Below are 22,039 nucleotides of genomic sequence, written 5' to 3' on the forward strand. Positions count from 1 at the left end.
GAAAATCTGTTTCCTAGCATTTTCCAGCTTCTAGAGGCCACCTGCATTCCTTGGTTGGGGGTGCCTTCCTCCATCTTCAAAGCCAGCAACATCACATCTCTCTGACTCTTTTGTCTTTAACTCTCTACTTTAAGAATTCGTGTGTTTAGATTGGGTCCACATTGATAATCAAGGATAATTTTCTCATCTCAAGGCCTGTTCCCTCAGTCACATCTACAAAGTCTGTTTGCCATATAAGGTAATATATTCACAGGTTTCAGGGATTAGGGTGTGGACATCTTTAGGGGGTCATTATTCTACCTGTCACATTCATACCACAAACATCTGGTTATTTGCAGCATACCTCACCTTCTTCCCACCAAATTAGATGAGAAGTTCCTTGAATATAGAGCCCGCACCTTATACACGTCTGAATCCTGCTTAGCATGTAGCACATTATTTCATATATATTAAATAACTGTATTTTTGGTTTATAACTATACCCTATTTTCTTAACACCAAACACTACATAGACTTACAGGTCAAAGGCTCGCTGTTTCTCTAATTGCGGCGAGCGGGGGGCGCTCTTCGTTGTGGTGTGTGGGCCTCTCATTGTGGTGGCTTCTCTTGTTGCACAGCACCGGCTCCAGGAGTGCGGGCTTCAGCAGTTGTGGCATGTAGGCTCAGTAGTTGTGGCTTGTGGGCTCCAGAACACAGGCTCAGTAGTTGTGGCGCACGGGCTTAGTTGCTCCGTGGCATGTGGGATCTTCCCAGACCAGGGCTCGAACCCGTGTCCCCTGCATTGGCAGGCTGATTCTCAACCACTGCACCACTAGGGAAGTCCCTCATGTATTTTTTTAAGTCTTTAGTTTGTTGCCTGCTCATAGTGAACAATGAATAAACTGCCCTACTAATCTTATACATGGACCATGACTGCTTTTCCTACAAAGCACTACAGCACAGCAAAAACCCATGGAATCTTCCCTCATTTTTTTCTGCTTTATACTTCCAGTTTCTATCCTATTTTATAACATCAAAATGCTTTTCTGGCCACTTAGGTCATATAAAATTGGTTTAGGTGTGCCATCTAGTGGCATTTTTAAGGAAGTATTCATTTTTACCTGATTGATACTTGGCTTAATGAATACAGCCATCCATCCACCATCCTCAGTAACTGAGGCTAGACAGAGCAGTGAGAAACTGACTTTTGCTGATGATCTGAAAACATTATTATACTGAGTAGTATGAATCCCCTCTAGCTCATCTGGAACCAACTTGTTAATAAAAAAGAAACCATTTTGATTTGAAGCCTTTTATAAATTTTTATTAACCAGACTCCAGTGATTGATTTAATTTCATGATTAACTTACCTAAATTGAAAACTTATTTGGGTTTATCTCCAATGTGTGCTATATTAAATCACTGCCAATCACCAATTACAATTATGTAGCAAAAGGCAAGGGCAAAGGTTCTCAACCCAGGCTGTGCATTATAGTCCCCTGGAGAGCTTAAAGCAACTACGTGTCTGGCCATGAAGAGATCTGATTGGTCTGGGGTGGGACCTGTACATTCGAAAGCCCCTCTGAATCGAATATACAGCCAGAGGCGGGAACCTGGTATAAGATGTAGCTGAATCTCTAATTCTGGTCCTTTATTCTGCAAGATAAGCATCAATAATATGGAATTATCAAGTTATGATTTATCTTTTTTTTACCAAAAAAAAGAAGTAGAGCTTAAAAAAAACACTGGGAAAAGGATTATAGTTATTAGGCTTCTTTTTAATAAATGTTTTGCTTTATTTCTTCTATTTATCCTTTTTAATTGAAGTGCCATCAAATAGGAAAAAAGCCAAAAGACATCACAGGCAAGAGATATTAGTAGGCCTGGTGTTTCAACGGGGGTTTTTTAAACCTCCCCTTTGAAGAACTGACATGCCATCTCCCACCCCAGTGGCCCATTCCTTCCATTTTCAGAGTCCTGCTTAGTTCTAGGAACTCTGGGACATTCCAGCCCAACTTTAGCTGTTTGGGTTCATTCAGCAGATAGGGAGGAACCCATATGTAGCTTCAGGGGTATTGTGATAATATAATTCTTCAATTTAGTGATGGGTTCATTGGTGTTCATTTTATTATGCTTCATAATTTATAAATATATTCTCTTGTATATATAAGATATTTCATGATATTTCTTATATATATAAAGGAGAATAGCCCTAAGCCTTAAAATGATGCTAGATGTTTAGTTTCTTTAAATGAGGAACATTCAAGGACCAACCCAATCTTCCAAAACTGCTACAGATGAGTATGTTTCTCCCTTGGCTGCCCCAGTTAGGATGAGAACTCAAGCAGCTTTAGGGTTGGAAGGCTGCTTCAACTGTATTGATCTATATTCTTTTTGTCATCCTTCCTTGAAATTAAAAGATAATTAATAAAATATATCCTGCTCAACAAGGAAAAACTAATCATCTTAACCAACACATGTGTTGGAAGAATCAATCTGCCATGGGGCCTAAGCATTCTTGCTGAGTAGGCCAAGGATGCAGGCCCTGACTACTCTTTGCCCAGGCCATTTGTCAGGGTTGTGTTTGCAGTAAGCAACTTTGAGGGATGAAGTAACATCTCTTCCCAGTCAAAGAGCAGCCTTGCTTACCATTCATGACAAAGGTGATAGATTCTATGAGCTCACTGTTCCTCACCCATGTCACAAACCCAGGCATCCACCTAAGCATACAACTAGGCCCACCTCCATCACCTCCACGGGACTTGGAGTGCATAGAAAACTGGCAGCAACACCATGCTTATGCTCCCTGTTGTGCTGTGAGTAACAAAATCTTCTGCCAGCATCTGTGAAACAGTAACAGGCTAACTTGTTAATTTGCAAGTAGGGTAAAATCCCAGACCCTTCATGCGGCCTGCCAGTTTGGGTGACAAGGATAAGATGCTGATAGAGATGGCGTTCTGGAAGAGGGCCCTTGTTGGTCAGGTTAGAGGATATCAGAAGGCTCCCTGAGATCTGGAAGTAAATGCTCTTGCATAGGTGGTGGTGAAAGTAAGAGGGTAGAGTGAAGATCTCTCACTATCTTATGTGTTAAATGAGGCTGAGAAACAATAGGGTCCAAACAAGACTCCCAGATGGTGCTTTGGTTGTGGCACATTCTCCTCTGGAGTGGGAGAAGGAAAGGATGTTTTCATGACATCAATGGGACAGCAAGCCCCACACCCCAGCCAAAAGTCATGCAATGTGGCTATGGCTGATGGGTCAAGGGTTACCCAAAGCTGAAATAATGGTGTTAGCAATGAAGATATAGAACTTTGCATAGGCTAAATACGTTAGAAATTTGTTTGTTGAGTCCAGCGACGGGAGGCCTTTGAAACAGAGTAAATTCAAACCCTTGCTGACTGGCACCGAGCTGCTCTTTCCCTCCTCCACTCCTCCAACTTGAGCTGCTTTAGGGAAGAAGGCTGAGTGTGCCAGGGAATTTCAGGGAGGGGAGAGGAGGAACTCAATGTTTATAGCTTTGTTGGATGTGGGCACCCATGTCTACTTGGTCCAGTGCAGGGAGGATGTGCTAAGTGCCAGGGTGGCCCAAAGTGCTGAGGATACAGGGCAGAGCAGTGGCACCAGTGTTGGCTAAAACAATGATGCCCCTGAGCCCCAGTGCTCTCCAGAAGCCAGGGGAGCCCAGTGGAGGAAGTAATACCAATTCTGGGATGAGAAACCAAAGGGCAAACACACATTTGTATTCTCTATCTCCCCCAGCTGGGAAACAGCCTAATCTCCTGAAACTATCATGATAACCCCTGAAGTACCTATGTTAATATCTTTGATCTGTGTTCCCACAGAGCAAAATTCAACTGATAGGGTTTGAGCAGTTTGCAGTGAGAAAGGGAAGTTAAAGAACATTCAGCTGATTCAACGTACTGCAGTTGTGTCCCCTGAATATAAATATATAATGTATTCTGTGTTGCTTGCTTCTATTGTAAACATTCATAGTGATGAGAGGACATTCTCCCATTCAGGGGTTCTCTGACCCCTTCCAAGTGGTCCAATAGAAACAATATAGAATCCCAGGCGAAAAAGAGAAAATCACAGCCATCTCCAGAGGCCATTGCCCAGTACAGCAGCGCCACACGCTGGACACAGGCACCAGATACATCCTGTATTAGTTTTCTGGGGCTGCCATAACAAAGTACCACAAACTGGGTGGCTTAAGCAACAGAAATATATTGTCTCAGTTTTGGAGGCTGGAAGTCCAAAGTTAGGGTGTCAGCAGGGTTGGTTGTTTGTGAGGGCTGTGAAGGAAGGCTCTGTTTCAGGACTCTCTTCCTGGTTTGTAGATGGTGTCTTCATATTCACATGGCCTTCTCCCTGTATGCACGTCTCTGTGTCCAAATTTTATAAGGACACAAGTCGTATTGGATTAGAGCCCATCCTAATGACCTCATTTTAACTTGATTACCTCTGTAGAGACTCTATCTCCAAATAAGGTCACATTCTGAGGTAGTGGGGGTTTGGACTTTAACAATATGAATTTGGAGCGGGGGGATGGGACACAAACCCATAACAGACCCCTTTCAAAATGGGGAGGCAGTTATTGGCCTATTACTGAGCTCCTGTTAAAAATGAACACCTTACCCCTGGAGAATTTATGACTCAGGCCTGACATCCCTATTTTTGAAGGGTGGAGATGACAACTACAAGGAAAGCACCCATTTGCTGGTCAAATGAAAATAATGTATTTGAGGATGTGCCTAGCCTGGCCCTGATGTCATCTCAGTTTTGCATAAAGGAGTAGTAGCTACCCTTTGGTGAAAACTTTATCCCTGACTCTGCCACCTGAAGCAAAGCTACTGGCTCAAAAGGCCCTTGGGTTCACAGAGACTGTCCTAAATGCCTGGGCCTGGTTCACCTTTGGTTCAGCTAAGCTGAAAACTAATGGTGCTGATAGTGTTCCGGCCAGTTTGACCCTCAGCACCAGCTATAATGGTCGCTTGGATCAGTGGGCAGAAGTCAAGGCTGTTCTCAAAGCTCTGGTCAACTGCACTGAGGGGGCAGTCTGCCACGGTCCCTGAAGGTACCCCCACATTCTGGGTAAGCCAAGAATGCAAGGCCCACACTGCTGCTTATTCAGGCCATTTCTTGAGGTTATGTTTGCAGGGAACAACCTTCAGGAAGGGGTTAAAGTTCTCCCCACCTCAACTCCACCAGCTCCTCATTAACTAGAAAAGCAGCAGATTCCCAAAGTTCAAGGGTGCCACAACCCACTGAGTGTACAGCACCCATGTGAACCCATCTTTGTCACCTCTGTGAGACTTGAGAGGCATGGGGAATTGACACGAACCTCATGCTTATGCTCTTGCTGTGCTGTGAGTAATAAACTCCTCCGTCTGCTGTAGGTGTCTCCTGTGTTCTGCCAGCATCCATGGGATAGTAATAAGCTAATCTCTTAGCTTGCAAGTAGGGTAAAATTCCAAACCCTTCACAGACCCTGACTTCTGACATAAAAGTAAAAGCCCTGTAGTTTCCAGGGGTCTTGGACAAGGACTCTCTGAGTATGTGACATACTTTGCTGGTTCATAAACCTAATGTTTGGTCTCCTCTAGGTCACTTTCTTCTGTTAAACAATTCAATTGCCTATTCTTTCAACAGTTCCATTCCCCCCAAAGAGATCTTTATCCTGCACAAGACAGTCTTATCACTCTTTAGAAGCAATAATAACAGCAACAACTAATGCTTATAGAGTGAGAGACATTGTTCGAAAGACCTGACGCGTTGTTCTACACATTCTCTATATACTGTCATCTTTACTCCTCATAGCAACCCTCTGAGGGGGATACTATAACCTCCAGTTTATAGGTTAGGATACTGAAGCAGAAGCCACACAGTTAGTCAGGAGGTGGAACTAGGATTCAAACCCAGGCTGCCTGGCTTTGGTCCTCACTTTTAACCACTCACTATATGTCTCACAATAGGACCGTCTATTCCCAGGGCCATAATGAACCACAGAGGCCTAGAGATCTTCGTTAGACGTCTTAGGAAAATAATTTCAGTCAAACTTTTAATACTTGATTGATGTACAACATTTTAAAATACCTTTTGATAACCTATATTAGGCATTTAGACAATCTTCTACTTTGCTTTGATCTTTTTATCCAGCCATTGTATAAATCCAATGTCGAATGTTCACACTGTATTAAAATTTCCTATTGCTGCTATAGCAAGTTATCAAACTTAGTGGCTTAAAACAACACAAATTGATTACCTTACAGTTCTGAAGGACAGAAGTCCAGAATGGACTGGAGGGACTGCATTCCCTCTGGAGGCTCTAGGGGAGAATCTGTATCCTTCCCTTTTCCAGTTTCTAGAGGTTGCCTGAATCTTTTGGCTCATGGCCCTTTTATTCCATCTTCAAAGTCATCAATCAGCATAGCATCTTCAAATCTCTCTCTCTCTCTGACTCTGACCCTCTTGCCTCCCTCTTTCCCTTATAAGGACCCTTATGATTACACTGGGCCCATCCAGATAAACCAGGATAATCCAGGGTCTCCCCCAATTCAAACTCCTCAGCTTAATCACATTGTAAAATCCCTTTTGCCATGTAAGGTAACATATTCACAGGGATTAGGATGCAGATGTCTTTTTGGCAGGGTGGGGAGGGGCATTATTCTACCATACACTCTAAGCAGTTATCTCTTCCTGCAGTATGGAAATTTTTACATTAGATATCTAGATTAGAGATTTAAACAAGCCCATTCACCAGATAATTAGTAGTCTACTTCATCTTGGCTTTGAGGGTAGAGCACCGAGGGCATTTTACCTTTTGGGAGGTTAAGGAGAACATAGTGCTGGAGCACATGTGACAGAAACTTTAACCACCGTAACAACATAAAAGCTTAATTATCTAAAAATGTATCTGAAGGACTTCCCTCGGTGGTTAAGAAACCCCCTGCCAATGCAGGGAACTCAGGTACAAGCCCTGGTCTGGGAATATCCCACATGCCACGGAGCAACTAAACCCACGTGCCACAGCTACTGAGCCTGCACTCTAGAGCCCGTGAACCACAACTACTGAGCCCACATGCCACAGCTACTGAAGCCCATGTTCCTAGAGCCCATGCTCTGCAGTGAAGACTAGCCCCCGCTCTCTGCAACTAGAGAAAGCCCACGTGCAGCAACGAAGGCCCAATGCTGCCAAAAATAAATAAAATTTTTTTTTTAATTAAAAAAATTAAAATATACCTGAAGTCGGGCATTCATAAGCATGAACTCCTGCTGGCTTTTCATGTTCTCATTCATAGATTTTGAAAATATAAACCCCATCTTGACCTAAAATGTAAAAAAGCAAAGTTTAAAACAATATATTCTACATGCATCCTCATATGCTCTGTTTTCAGGCTACCATGAGCTTAAGACAAAGTAAAAAAAGAAAATTTTCTGACCTGGGAACACAGTATGGACACTAGTCTTTGCTCCTAACTAGCTGTCTGATCTTGGACAAACTTAACCAGTCTGGCCATCATTTACTTACATAAGAACAGCTGATTGAACTGGATGATTTCCAAAATCTTTTCCTGCTCTATAGCTTCATGTTTCCTGATTTTTCTTCCCACTGTATATCTTGAAGAACTGAGCACTTAAAAACAAACAAACAAAAAAAAAACGCTCTCATTTTTAGGAGGGGCAGGGTGAATACCATCCACCCTCTTACCTTCTGTACAGCTGGATGACAGAACCTTTGCTTTTGAGGAGGAGTGATTTAGAAGATGCACTGTACAACTTGAACACCGATTTCTCTGTGCTCCTTGCATTTGTATTTTAGGACGTTTTAGGTATCTCAAGGTTACTATATCAATACTCTTCCTATAATCCCTACCCCTCTCCTACCCACTTGCTCTTTCCATCCACCCACTGCTAACATCCCTTGGCCATCCTCCTCTAGCCTCACTTTTTTCTTCTTAAGCTACTACTGAAGTTCTCAAAAGGGGGAAAACCTAAGGATACTTAAATGTTCTGGGAAACACAAATTTTAAATGAATACATGGTTATCATCTATCTTATTTATCTTACTTAAGAAGTTCTTAAGTGGGCTGGCAATTCTAGATGGTCCAGAACTCCAATTTTTGTTCTTAAGTCAATTGGGTAGGTACAGAAGACCTCAGTTAGTTGTTGATTCTACCTTCAGAAGACTGCAGAACTCAGGGAAGTTATGACTACTCTACCCACTTCAGCGATGTTGCTGATTCTCTTTGGTAGGCTGTTGAGCACTTTGTGAACATCAGGTCAGAGTGGCCATTCCTAATGCTTTCTGCCCAGAATTCACAATATTCTGTGGGAAGCTCAGACAGAGTTCCTATTTTCCATAGCCTCAGCAGAAAATCTTGGGATCTAGCTAACTGGTGAGAAGATGATGGGAGAGGGAGGATATTTCATGCCGGACGCAATGGGTTATCCCTGCTAATGGGGCTCCAAGTGAGTGTATACTACAAGCCAGACTTCACTGGCTTCCCTGTATTTTGGCCAGAGATGCACCCTGGATTTATAGGGGTCTCTGAGCCAGAGTCAGCTTCAGTGCTAGGCACAGGAGGCTGAGCCAGAGGAGGAGAGGCAGAGTCCTGAACAGGCCTGGGAGGTCATGAGATTTCCCTACCCACCCCACCCCTCAGCCGCTGCCCTCCTCCATCCTGTGAGTGACCAGAGGCAGAGTCACCCAGTAAGGGTGGGCAGATCTAGCAGAAGTTCTCTGCTGTCTCCAGATTTGACAGCCCCAAGTCCATTGTCTCCAACGGCAGAGCAGAACTTGCCTGAAGGCAGAAGCAATATATTATCCATTTTGGCAGTCACCAAGGTGTCTCTTTCCCACAAATGTGCAGAAAGCATGAGTGACACAAGAGAAAGTGTAGCTCAGGCAGTTGCCATTCCTTATTTTTCTTTTGCGTGTAGGAGTAGATCATTGAATTTTTACATATGCAGCAAACATTTATAAAGAAAACAGCTGTCCTCTAATCCCATTTACACACACACACACACACACACACACACACACACACCCTGTATGTCAGAGTTATGTCCCTTAGAGTGCTCCTATTTATAAGGGGGTGGACTCTCCCCTGAAGCGGAGTGACAATCCTCGTGTCAGTGATCCAGGGAAGAGAAACCATGTGGAAAGTTAGGACTTAGGCTTACCTTTTTCTTGTCCTTGCTCTCTTGGGTCTGGATTGTAGTTTCGATGTATCAGGGGATATTCCCACGGGTTAAAGGTAGAAGCCAAGCAGGAAGAAGAGCTTTCCCTTGGTTCCCAAAGGAGACCACACCTGAAAATGAGTGCACCACACCTTGTGAACTGTGCCCTGGAATTCGGTATTTTCAACCTTCTTCTCCTTCTTTTCCCACCCTAAGAAAGCCATTTTCCAAAGTCTGGGAGGTTCCTTAGGGTATCCACAATACTCTCAGCTTTCACTCTCCCACTCACAAAATATATATCAGAAAATAAACAGGAGTGACCTTGCAATAGGAGTAACTTTGAATTCACCAAATTGTATAAGGTGAGTCTTTCAAAAATGCTAACACTTTGTCATTGGTGACAAACGCCTTGCTACTTAAAACTTTGATCCCAGCGTGTGTCAGAGGGCTAAGAATGCTGATTTGGGTCCTTTCTGCCTTCGTTTTTCCTTCAGTTACTCCTGAGACCTTAGAAAGGACTCTTTAATGCTCCAACCCTGCCTCAACTGTGCTACAGATTACAACAGGCATGGGTATTTCTGAGGAAGAAGTGTTGGGACCGCAAGTTCCAGGCAGCCCTTCTCAGGTTGCATCTAGGAGCCAGGATTTGATTTTACTTTAAAAAGAAAAGAAAAGGATAATTCCATGACCCATAACCTCTGTCATCCAAGTTGCTGCGCTGACTCATTTCCTGATCGAATGACACATTAACTACCTACATTTCTGACTGGTTGCATAATTACAATCATTTTCAATAAGTCTTTGGGTTCCATTCCAACTAGCCCATTTCCCCTGCAAATTCCAGCCGAGAACTCACAGCTTCAGGTAGGTTTTCTGTAATTTATAACTCCACCCGCTCATCCTGGACCCAATCACAGTAACTTGGGAATTCCTGCAGTGGTATGCTGATTTCCGTTGATAACGCTCTGCCTACTTCCCCCAACTTAATTACAATGGTATGGGAGAGGTCTGGAGTCTTTAGCACTAGAAGCGGTTCCTCCGAAACGAAGTTGGCAATACTAGGAGCGGGAAAGCCAAGGGCACTCACAAGGAGAGGGCACCCAGCGCGGCCCGGCAAGCCCAAGGCCCTGAGCTCGGCGCCGGCAGACGCAGACGCAGCCCCGCGGACCCGCCCTCCCCAGCAGCCTGCGGCCGGCCTGGCACGCACGGCCGGCGCTCACTCACTGGGCAGTGGGCAGTGGAAGTGCGGGGACACTGATCAAAGCAGAGGCCTCCAGGCCGGAGTCCCAGTCCGCCGCACGGACCGGGTCTCGCCCCGCAGAGCTTTGGGATTGGCTAGCCATGGCAGGGATTCCGAGCCTCAGCCTATCAGCGCAGGTCTCGTCTTCCTTAAAGGGCCCGCTTGCCTGACCGAGGAGGCCTGGTGTTTTCTTTCCCGCCTGGCGCCTGGAAGGGGCAGGTTAAAAAGGCAAATTCAAAATCCAGCGACTCAAATTTTGAGGGGAGGCAGAAGAAGCATAATGGAAATCTCACTTAAAGTCCTCAGTGAGGTTTGTCAGTTACCCACGAGGAGCCTGAGCAATCCATGCTCCCTCGCAGAGCTAAAACCTCCATAGAGCTTAATGAGCCGTCTCACAGTTGTTCACATACGATGTCAACCACCACTTGTAGGCTCTGTTTCTAGAAGAGAATGTGTCTCGTGAGCGGTTGTCACTTAAGCATAATCCACAGTTATAAACATATGTAAGGGCTTTTCTTCTTATAGAATAGGTTTATGTTGAGCGTGGACTTTTTTCCCCATTTGAATCTCAGCACAGACATAGTTTATTTAATTTGTTAGAGCCTCAGCCTACTCCATCTGTTGAGCTGCCACCATTAAAGTGGCAAAAAGATTAAGACAGGAAACGAAAAAGAGCAGACTTGACCAGAGTTACCAAATCAAATTTCTTTTTTTTTTTTGACAGAGCTATCATTCTCCCCTTCTGTTCTGAGAGATTCATTTCTTCTCACCCCACTAGTAATTTCTATCTTGAGTAAGTCAAGCCTCTCACCCAGCTTCATTGAGAGAATACTTGAGGAACTGTTGGCATTCTGTTCTTTGTTATTAAATGGCTTGGAAGAATACCATGGACTTCACCAGGCTCTGGCCTTGAGGAAGGTCAATGAGGAAGGTCACTGCCCTTAGCCCTGGCTGACCATCACACCTGTGGAGAAGGGATCTAACCTTCCCCAGGCTCTGTATGTGAGCGAACACCACACCGACCTGTTGCCAGAGTGACTGGGGCACCATAGAAGCAAAGCCACATGGAACTTTGACTCTTTAAGAGGGGATAACAATTGGTATGATAGCATTTGAGTGCTTGGACTCTAGCATAAGCACACCTATATTTGATTTGATTTCCAGCTCCATCACTGTCACTCTTCATCCTCTCCAAAACTTACTTTTATCATCTCTACAATAGGACTAAAGCCATCTAATTTACTGGATTGTGAAGACTAAATGAGATAATATATTCAGGCACTTAGCACCATGTCTGGCACACAGTTAGCATTAAATAAACAGTAGTAACCAGCAACAGTGGGATCCTGTTACTAACTCTAGGTCTGAAGGGACAAAGGTAAGGGAGCAGTTACTAAAACCAGGTGAGAGCCATAGCTGTGGCTGTATAAGAGGGCTACCAACAGGAGCTATGTTGTTCAGGAGAGGAAAGCAGTCGATGCTGACCTTTGGCCCAGGAGGGTAAGATCCTATAGTTGTAGCCACTGCTAGCACCTCAGCTCCAAGTGGGGATAGGGTGGAAAAGAAAGATACATCCTTCTGTCCTTCCATGCTCGGAAATCCTGCTGAAATCTTCCATTGGCTGGATCCACAAGAAAGCCAGAAGATAGGGGAGCCAGGTCCATACAGTCTGTAGAGGTTCCGGACAAATGAAAATATCCAGCACACCATTTCTACAACCTTGGGTTTATCATGCTTTGAAGTACTAGTTCAAAAGGAAGAAATGTTTCCACTAGAGGACCCAGCCATAGCTCCATTGAATTGGAAGCTGAAACTGCCCCCTGATCAGTTTGGTTCCTCATCATGATGGAATTGGAATAACTGATCCTAATTACCAAGAGGAAATTGGGTTGCAGCTATACAATGAGGGCAAGGGGAAATGTGCATGACTCCCAAAGATTCACTGAGCATATGTTAATACTCCCATGTGCAATAATAATGATCATTAGATAACTACAGTAACCTGATAAAGTCAGGAGCACTTAAATTTCAGACCATACAGGAATTAAAGTGTTGTATCACCATACCAGGTAAAAAATCCTAATCTACTAAGATACTGTATAGAGCAAGGGAAACAAAAGTGAATGAAGTAGGAAATTATGATTATCAATTTTAGCCTAGCAACAATCTATAGAGGCAGGGACTACTGTAGCTCTGTATATAAAACGTTAATTGATTATTTCTTCCCTGCCCTTCCTTTCCCTCTTTCCTTGAATGAAGAATACTGATGGAGACAAACATTATAATTTAGTTTCTAGGTCAGAGTATTGCCGTCACCTCAAAGCAATATAGTACTTGGTAGGACTCTGTGATTCTCATGTTTAGGGGATGCGTTTCTCTCCATCTGAGCAAAGGGAAAGAATAAATACTGGGTGGCAAAACAGGTAGACTATCCCGGTCTTCTATTTGCCTCCCCTCATATCCATTCTCCCCCCTTCCTTGCCCTATTCTATACCCCAGCAGCTGACCTCTTTGGAAAACAGCACCTGGGCTCTTCTCAGCTGGCTTCCATTTGGGTTGGGACTTTGGAGGCATCCACAGGAGACAGGAGGCAGGAGAAAAGAGAGGTAGGGTATATTTTATCCATTCTTTCTCTGTTTGAGGATCTGGCAGTGGTTGTGTCTCTCCACAACTTCAGCTCTTGACCCGTGGCCCCTCCTCTGTGGCTCCAGCTCACAGAGCTCTGGAAATGCTCTCCTCCCTTGCTCTTCAGCCTAGAGATGCTATGGGTTTCCCGCTGCTGTTATACTCTCAACCTGATGGTTCTTCACCCCAACTTGGTGGTTGGGAGCTAGATGGTTCTCTTAACCCTAACCCCACTCCTTTAATTAGCATCTAAGATCTCTTTAGTCAGACCAACTGAGTAGAATTCTGATTCCTGATGGAAACCCAATGGATACACTTTATACACATACATTATAAATACTCTTGTATGTATTTTAAAATATAAGTGAAAAAAGTGACTATGAGAATATCTACTCTGGGAATTGAGAGAAATCTTGGTATAGATATTGAACACATTTTGTAGACTGTGGGGTGAGAAGATTAAAGGAAAATTATTTCAATATCAAATGACATATAACTAACTGGTGTGTGCATTATTTCTAATTGTATGAATTTGTGAATGTATGTATATATGCTTTATACACACATACAAATAGGTACTTTTAAAAATCATTTTGCATTATAGCATAAGGATTTTCATGTTGTTAAATGGAATTCATATATACCATTTAACATATGTAAGATTTTCAGCAAGTATGTATACAATTTCCATCATTGGATATTTCTGATTTTTTTTTGCTACTGTCAGTAGCATCATTGTTAATCAACTATGCTCCAATATAAAATAAAAAATTTTTAAAAAAGAATTAGATGGCTTCCCAGACCCTAAAAAAAATAACATCATGATGATCGCCTCATATATGTATAGCTTTTTAATATTTTGATTGGAAATACTGGATTAAATAGTATACATATTATAGAAAGAATTGATGTAAAATCCATAAAGTTCTCAACTCATTTAAAGTCCCCTACCTCACGACAGTAAAATTACTCAATATTTCCCTGTATATCCATAAAGTAGTTTTTTAAGAAAACAAAGTTTTTAATTGGGGGATTGGGATTGACGTGTACACATTACTATGGAATGGATAACTGATGAGGACCTACTGGGTGGCACAAGGAACTCTATTCAGTGCTCTTTGGTGGGCTATATGGGAGGGGAATCTAAGGAAGAGTGGATATGTGTATGTGTGTAGCTGACTCACTTTGCTGTGTACCTGAAGCTGGCACAAAACTGTAGATCAACTATACTCCAATGAGAATTTATTTTTTTAATTTATTTTTTATTTTTTAAAAATATTTATTTGTTTATTTATTTGGCTGCATCAGGTCTTAGTGACAGCATGCATGATCTTCGTTGTGGCATGTGGGATCTAGTTCCCTGATCAGGGATGGAACTTGGGCCCCCTGCATTGCGAGCATGGATTCTTAGCCACTGGACCACCAGGGAAGCCCCAGAATTTAAAAAAGAATATTTAGAATAATAAATAAAAGTTTATAGAGTAATAAATTTTTTTAAAGTTTTTGGAAGTTCAAGATGTGCTTAGAGGTATTCCCTTTTAAAGGGATGCTTTTGAAAGGAGTGTGAATTTCTTCATTAAAATGGGAAACAGGTTTAGCCAAGAACTTCAGTCTATGAAGAAGAGCATGTGTGGGGATAATGATAGAAGTCTTCAGTATTAAGCTATTCTGGAATTGTGTTGCGCATACTCTGGAACACAGTCTGAATTTTAACTTTAGACTTCATTCATGGGGCATACTGTAGCCTGGGCGCAATCTGAACCAGCAGAGCATCACTGAGCTTTGGACAGCCTTCTCTGGACTTTGTCCATTCCTCAAGTGACACCATATGGCACTGTAATATAATGGCAGCAGTGGACTCAAATCTTGTTTTCTCCCTACCTAGAAAATTTTATATTGAGATATAATTCACATATCATAAAATTTTCCGTTTAAAAGAGTACAGTTTAGTGGCTTTTAGTATATTCAAAATGTTGTTCAACTATCACCCCTACCTAATTCCATAACATTTTCATCACCCCAAAAAGAAACCCCATACCCTTTAGCAGCCACTCCCCATTGTCCCCCTTCCCCCACCAGCCCCTGGCAACTGTTAGTCTGCTTTCTGTCTCGATAGATTTGCGTATTCTAGACATTTTATATAAATAGAATCATACAACATATGGCCTTTTGTATATGGCTTCTTTCACGTAGCATAAGGTTTTCAGGGTTCATCCAAGTTGTAACATGTGTCAGTACTTCATTCCTTTTAATGACTGAGTAATATTTCATTGTATAGATATACCACATTTTGTTTATCCATTCAAAACTGATGAACATTTGGATTGTTCCTACTTTTTTGCTATTATGAATAGTGCTGCTATGTACATTCATGTACAACTTTTTGTACCTATGTTTTCAATTATCTTGGTTATATACATAGGAGTAGAATTAGCTGGGTTAAATGGTAACTCTATGTTTAATTTTTTGAGGTTGAACAAATACATGATGCCACCAGCAGTGAACAAGGATACACTTATATGGTGGTTAAGGGCATAGACACTAAAGCCACAGTACCTGGGTTTGAATCTCAGCTGTACCACTTCCTAGTTATATAAGCTCAGACACGTTACTTCAGTTTTGTGCCTTGGTATCCCCATGTCTAAAATAGGGGTGATAGGGACTTCCCTGGTGGTGCAGTGGTTAAGAATCCTCCTGCCAATGCGGGAACACGGGTTTGATCCGTGGTCTGGGAAGATCCCACATGCCTTGGGGCAACGAAGCCCAAGCACCACAACTACTGAGCCTGCACTCTAGAGCCCGCGAGCCACAACTACTGGGCTCACACGCCAGAATTACTGAAGTCCATGTGCCTAGAGCCCGTGCTCCTCAACAAGAGAAGCCACCGCAATGAGAAGCCCACACACCACAACAAAGAGTAGCCCCCGCTCACCGCAACTAGAGAAAACCCACATGCAGCAATGAAGACCCAACGCAGCCGTAAATAAATTAATTAATTAATTAAAAAATAAAATAGGGGCGATAATAGTATCTTCTTCATAGAATTGTTGTAAAATGTAAACTAGCTAATGTAGGTAAATCATCAAGACATGGTGTCTGACAAAAAATGCTATATATTTTATAAAAATGCTATATTTATAATCTTTATTATAATTATTGCATTTTGTTTTGTTAACTTGAGAGTTGAAAAAGTGATGATATAGTTTGTTGAGGTTTGCCATTGAAATGGAGTAATCAGAAATGATAGTAATTTAAGGAGGCAGCCAAGTCAAGGAAAGCTTTTTTGAGCAGTGGGCGATTGTATTTCAGAGTGTAACCTAAATAAAACTGAAGCTTCACATGGTTCAGTACAAGCATGTAACAGCAATCTAAGAAAACATCAACTGACAGCTGAAGCACTTAAGAATAATACATAAGCTTTCTTAAGCAGTCCCTGCAAATGATCTGCACAGCATATTTAACAGGAAACGCCTAAAATCTTCCCTAGATATTTCTCTCTTTCCAAATATTTTTTCCACTTACAGTAGCTGCTTATATTTTTCCTTCTTCTCAACCATGAGGTTTCCATATCACTAGACTAAACCCCTGATAAGTTCCTTCACCTACAGCCCATGCCATTCACATAACCCTGTTCCTAGCCAGTGACTCTCAGCCTCCTGCACCTCTGAGAAATTCAGCCTGGTCTCCTACCTGGAATCCCAGGTAGCATTTCAATTTAAGTTGAAAACAGTCTCTGAACTCTGATGAATAAAATTATCTACCTTATTATATATTCTCTCTTTTGCAGCTCTTCACAAGAGGGACACAACATCTGTTTGGGCCATCCAGGGACATCAAAAAACCATACCCAGAGTTCATTCTTCATTCTTTTTCTCTTCCTTCTGTGGCAAGAATCCCTGGAAGTGCTGCAAAGCTTGGCCTGACAGTGTCCATTAAACTTTTTCTAAGCAAACGTGGGAACAAGCATGTCAATGTTAGACTTTATTCTTCCCCATGCCAACTCCCCATCTTCCTCTTAGGATCTCCAAGAACACACGAAAAATGATGAGTTCACTGGGTTAATTTTTTTGTGGTTACAGCAGGCATTAATTATCCCCTTTATCAAAACCAAGCAAATGAGGGTTATCTTCATAACTGTTGGAGTCTGTGACATACAGAATAATGGATACCCCATGATTTTGCTTGATATCAACCCTACAATATATCAGCTGCAAACTAGAACCACCTTGTCCAATTCACACCTAGGCCAGGCCTCACTGGGTTTGGGGAAACTGCTTATCTTCACCCCCTGGGGCCTTGCCTTGAGAGAGTTGGACTTCAAGAGGTAGAAGTATGCCTATGTTGCTTCTGACTTTCCAAGTCTACCTCAGTGTTTGAGGTCAGTGTGTCACTATCCTATCTTACTCTTAAAATGCTGCTATGGTCTTCTCTTTTGCTATGTCAGCTCTGATTAACACAAAATTAGCAAGAGATTCTGGGTCGGGGGCCTTTGCTTGGGGTTGTAAAATGTCTATTACTCTAGTCTATAATTCATGTTTCTACTTGGCTTGTTCATGCACAAGCGCGGATGAAACCTATGCTTTCCCCTTACTCTCCACTTTGCCATATTCTGTAAGAAGTAAACCAATTCATGCCTAGAGTACACACAAACACACACCTTAATGCTATTGCCTTAGCTGATGGCATTTCTCAGCCTCTGAGGCTTTCCCTCTGCATACTTGTCAAAGGAATGCTCTAACCATAACTCAGAGCCTTTTCCTCTCATCTCTAGCACAGTGTTCCCAGTGAATTTCTTCAGCTTATGATAGCAAATGACCTAGACCAGTCATGTTGTACCCTGATTAAATCCCATAAGCAGGACCAAGGCCTTGGACCACTTCCAGCATACTGCCACCAACTTTCCATTTCTACAAAGGATTGTATCAATAATTTCTTCTTAATAAGTTATGAGTCTCTTGATGGGTTACAACCAGTTTCCAGTGATAATTTAATGGGAGAGTTTGTGTTTCATTTTTAGATATCCTTAAAGAGCTCACATTGTGAGCTCTAAGTCTAAAATATTGTGAAAGCCTGTAATTCTGGCTGTAGTATCCTACCCTGAAATAGCGTATTACATCATATCTATCATCCTTGATTCCCTTTTCTCTATTAGTACTAATATCCTTCAACAAGTTCTGTTAGTTCTGCTTCCAAATTATATTTTGAATGTACTCTACAGCAATAGCTCCTAAAGGACTCCCAGCTTCCATGCTAGCCCCTCTATACTCCATGCTTCAGACCACAGCTAGAGTGATGTTTTTGGAGCACCAATCAGGTAACCCTACTGCTTTAAATTATCCAGCAGCTTTCCATTGCAATTAGAATCCAGCCCTCTTCCCTTGGTCCTCAAAACCATGATCTGATCTGATCACCACCCCTTCTTTCACTCTGTACTCCAGCCACAATGACATTTGTTCAATCCCTAAAACTTGCCAAGTTTTTGCATCTGTTGCAAAAGCCTTGGTTTTTGCATCTGTTGACCCCTCTACCAGGAATGTTCTTCCTGCAAATCATTTCATGTTTGTCTTCATAATTTGTTTCTCAAATATCGCCTCTTAGAGAAGACTTCCCTCGCCACCACACTAAAGGAGCCTCACATCTACGTATTCTATCATATTGTCCCACCTCTTTTTCTTTCTTTTTTTGTTTCTAATAGGACTCTCCAGTATCTGAAATTTATTAGTTTATGTTTGGAATCTCTCTCTCTCTCTCTCTCTCTCTCTCTCTCTCCAGAAACAGAAAGGCCTTGCTGTCCTTTCAGGATAGGGTGGGGAAAAGAAAAAACTATATCTCATTCTTTTATGATGAATCTATTATCATGAATGGCAGATTAATTAGGTTCTAGATCCAGTAACCTGGATGTGACTATAATTGGCCTTTGAATAACTACTTATACCAGAAAACAAAAATCAGTTTTTCCCTTTCAAGTAGAGATTCTGAAGACTTTTAGACTCTTAGAAGTCATATTGTTCTTAGTTTAAAACCAAGAATGAGTATAAAATAATACTCCTGGAGGCAATTCTACAGACACGTTTGAACTAAATCATGTTCTCGAACCAAGTAAAATGACTCACAAGGGAACTGTTTCATTTGTACAACATTCACTTAGGTTACTTAGTTCTAAGATATTAAATCTATAAAATATTTCCCAGTATTCTCTGAAAGGGTATCTCCCAATTGTAAATTCTATTTTTAGCAGTCTTCAGTTCATTTATTGAGATTCCTTGGAATTAAATTATTTACCATAGAGTGTTCCCAACTTCCCACAGCATTTACCTGGGTCATAATTATCTATGTCTGGGTTTATGAATTCCTTGAGGACAAGGGACATTGCTGGAGGCCTCATCTTTGTTTTAAAGAACCCACAGTGTGGGAGCTGCCCTTTGTAGCCAAGAGCTCTTCACCTGACCAGCTCTCCTCCAGCTCAGGACAGGAAATAAGAGACAAATACAGCCCTTGTTAAGAGAAGCATCTGAGCATGGGTGTCAAGTGATGAAAGCTGCTACCACTTGGCCATCCACACATGTTAATTGCTCCTGTATTTTAAACAGTTGTATTGTATAACCAGAGCAAAGTGTTCTGCTCCATGAAATCTGTTTGGCACCAGTCTATGGGGGTGGATGGCAAAGGTGGAGGCAACAGAAGGTGAGAGTTGGTGGATGGGGACAGAGAGAGAGAAATGGGCATAACATACGGCAGTGGTTTACAAGCCTACACAATCAAAACTAGAACATGGGGGAAAATCTGGATGTTGTCTTTATATATAATAATAAAATGCATTTCTACATATTCAATGAAAACAAAGCAGTTTGTTAATATCTTTTTGTTTGTTTAAGTATCTTTATTATGTCCTGTTCTTGATGATCAAGAAAGTATACTGGAAATTGCTCCTTCACCAGGAAATTGCTAGTATCACTTCAGACCCACTTGTAAGAGCCTGGAATCTCTCTCTCTAAGGTCAGGACAAACAAAGATCATCTCTCTTGTTTTAGGGGCAAAAGTGAAAGTAGAACAGGCAGAGGTAGAGTGAAGAATGGTGTTGATACCAATTAAACCAAATTAGTTGGAGGAAGGAGAGTTATAACTGTACTTGCAAAGAACTCTTCGTTCAGTTTTTTCCCTTAAACATTATATCATCAATTTAAAAAACTTCAGTGTGCACATGACTCATGTGGGGATGGTTTCGAAATGTAGACTCCCAGGACCACCCCCAGGAGAATTGGATTTAACAGGTCTGTGGCAGAGACGGGGAATCTGTATTTAAACACCTATCCCAAGTCAACTGTGATGCAAGTGACCCTCAGAAACACTCTGAGAAATAGCACATCAGCAATGATGAGTTTTTAACCTCTAAAAATGAACAGATTAAGAGGGGTGTGAATGGGACATGGCAATACTGGAGATGATCAGGTGTCTAGTTCTATAGCTCTGGCTTCCCACTGCTCGTCCCATATCTCAGCACTCCTCCATCCACTTCACCCAAATCACAAAACACGAACAAGGTTTTGGGACTGATGCCCCCCTGGCTGTTAGATTTTCATATACTTTTTTGAAGTGATAAAATCTCTTTTTCTAAACACATCCTGTTTTTCTGTCTCCAGACGATATAAAAACATTAAGAAACTTGATAAACAGTATAGGAAAATGAATGGCTTCATTAAGAAACTTGATAAACAGTATAGGAAAATGAATGGAAACAGGTGGGTGAGATGAACAAAATCACAAATCCTCAGATTAGTAATATGTAAATCACTGAGGAGAAAGCTGAGTAAATACCTTCCATTCCCATCAGCAACTTCAGAGAAAGGCAAATTCCGTTCACCTCCTGCCTTGCCTGCTGATCATTATGTAGACCTTGAACATTGCTTTGGTAAAACAAATAAACAAGCAATTAAACATCCCCCCCCACCGCCCCCAGTTTTAAAAATTATTCATGCATCATAGAGACCATCTAAGAGGATATCACTTATTCCTGCCTACTCAGTAAATTACTTGCTCAGGAAAACGCAGCTAGTTAGTGGTAGGTGGCTCTAGAGCCAGCTTTTCCCCACGTGATGGTCATGACCCCACTAGCAGGTCTTGAAATCTATGTCCTGGGTCTTGAGTGTCATTTTTAGAAACATGAAACTGGTTAAATAGAAAATATCACAGGGAATAAAGTTGAGAAAACGCGGCTCTATTTCACCATGTGGCCTCAAAAAGAGATTTGAGCTAATCTCCAAGTCTATTACAATTTTATTGAGGCTAAAGAGAATTTCACACTCCCCACCAGATTGTAAAGGCAGTATCTTCTGTATTTTTCCAAGTTAAAAAATAAAAATATGTGGGCTTCCCTGGTGGCGCAGTGGTTGGGAGTCTGCCTGCTAATGCAGGGGACACGGGTTCGAGCCCTGGTCTGGGAGGATCCCGCATGCCGCGGAGCAACTAGGCCCGTGAGCCACAACTCTGAGCCTGCGCGTCTGGAGCCTATGCTCCGCAACAAGAGAGGCCGCGATAGTGAGAGGCCCGCGCACCTCTATGAAGAGTGGCCCCCGCTTGCCACAACTAGAGAAAGCCCTCGCACAGAAACGAAGACCCAACACAGCAAAAATAAATAAATTAATAAACTCCTACCCCCAACATCAAAAATAAAAAATAAAAATAAATAAAAATATGTGATATTCTAAGAATGTGAAAATTCTTACTTGGGAAGCAAATGCCGTATCCAAGACAACAGACAGCTCAATATTCATTCCTTATGCAGTAATTTGAATTGCAGTTGAGATGAATAAACAGGAAAATCAAACAATGAAGAGTCCAATATATCAATTTAAAATTAAAAAGAAAGAAGAGAGGGAGAGCGAGACTGCGCTAGAGAGCGAGAGAACGAAAGAGCAAGAGAGCCGCATCTAGAAGTTCAGTAGTGGGGAATGCTTGACACAATTCTGCCGCCGCCTCAGTATGAGTGACGTGGTTTCAGCTTGGGCTCAACCATTG

General features: G+C 42.1%; 2 protein-coding genes across 8 annotated transcripts in view; one reads left to right on the forward strand and one right to left on the reverse strand.

Moving 5' to 3' along the window:
• PLGRKT (plasminogen receptor with a C-terminal lysine) overlaps positions 1 to 21,875 on the reverse strand; it is a 61,428-nt gene extending 39,553 nt beyond the window's left edge. The window contains exons 1-4 of one of the 7 annotated variants that reach the window (XM_027105823.1): positions 10,384 to 10,584; positions 9,163 to 9,290; positions 7,508 to 7,612; positions 7,219 to 7,305 (exon numbers count right to left, since the gene is read on the reverse strand). In XM_027105823.1, coding sequence (XP_026961624.1) covers positions 7,219 to 7,299 — 81 coding nt within the window. In that variant the 5' untranslated portion in view covers positions 7,300 to 7,305; positions 7,508 to 7,612; positions 9,163 to 9,290; positions 10,384 to 10,584. The other 6 variants (XM_027105819.1, XM_027105817.1, XM_027105820.1 and 3 more) reach the window with 6 other exon arrangements.
• CD274 (CD274 molecule) overlaps positions 11,989 to 22,039 on the forward strand; it is a 30,987-nt gene continuing 20,936 nt past the window's right edge. Inside the window, exon 1 of the transcript XR_003432665.1 lies at positions 11,989 to 13,005. The gene's annotated coding sequence lies outside the window, so the exon portion shown is untranslated. The remainder of the gene's footprint in view (positions 13,006 to 22,039) is intronic.

The sequence above is a fragment of the Aethalodelphis obliquidens genome, unplaced genomic scaffold (assembly GCF_003676395.1).
Source record: "Aethalodelphis obliquidens isolate GAN/ISIS:26980383/991018 unplaced genomic scaffold, ASM367639v1 scaffold7, whole genome shotgun sequence".
Lineage (NCBI taxonomy): Eukaryota > Metazoa > Chordata > Mammalia > Artiodactyla > Delphinidae > Aethalodelphis > Aethalodelphis obliquidens.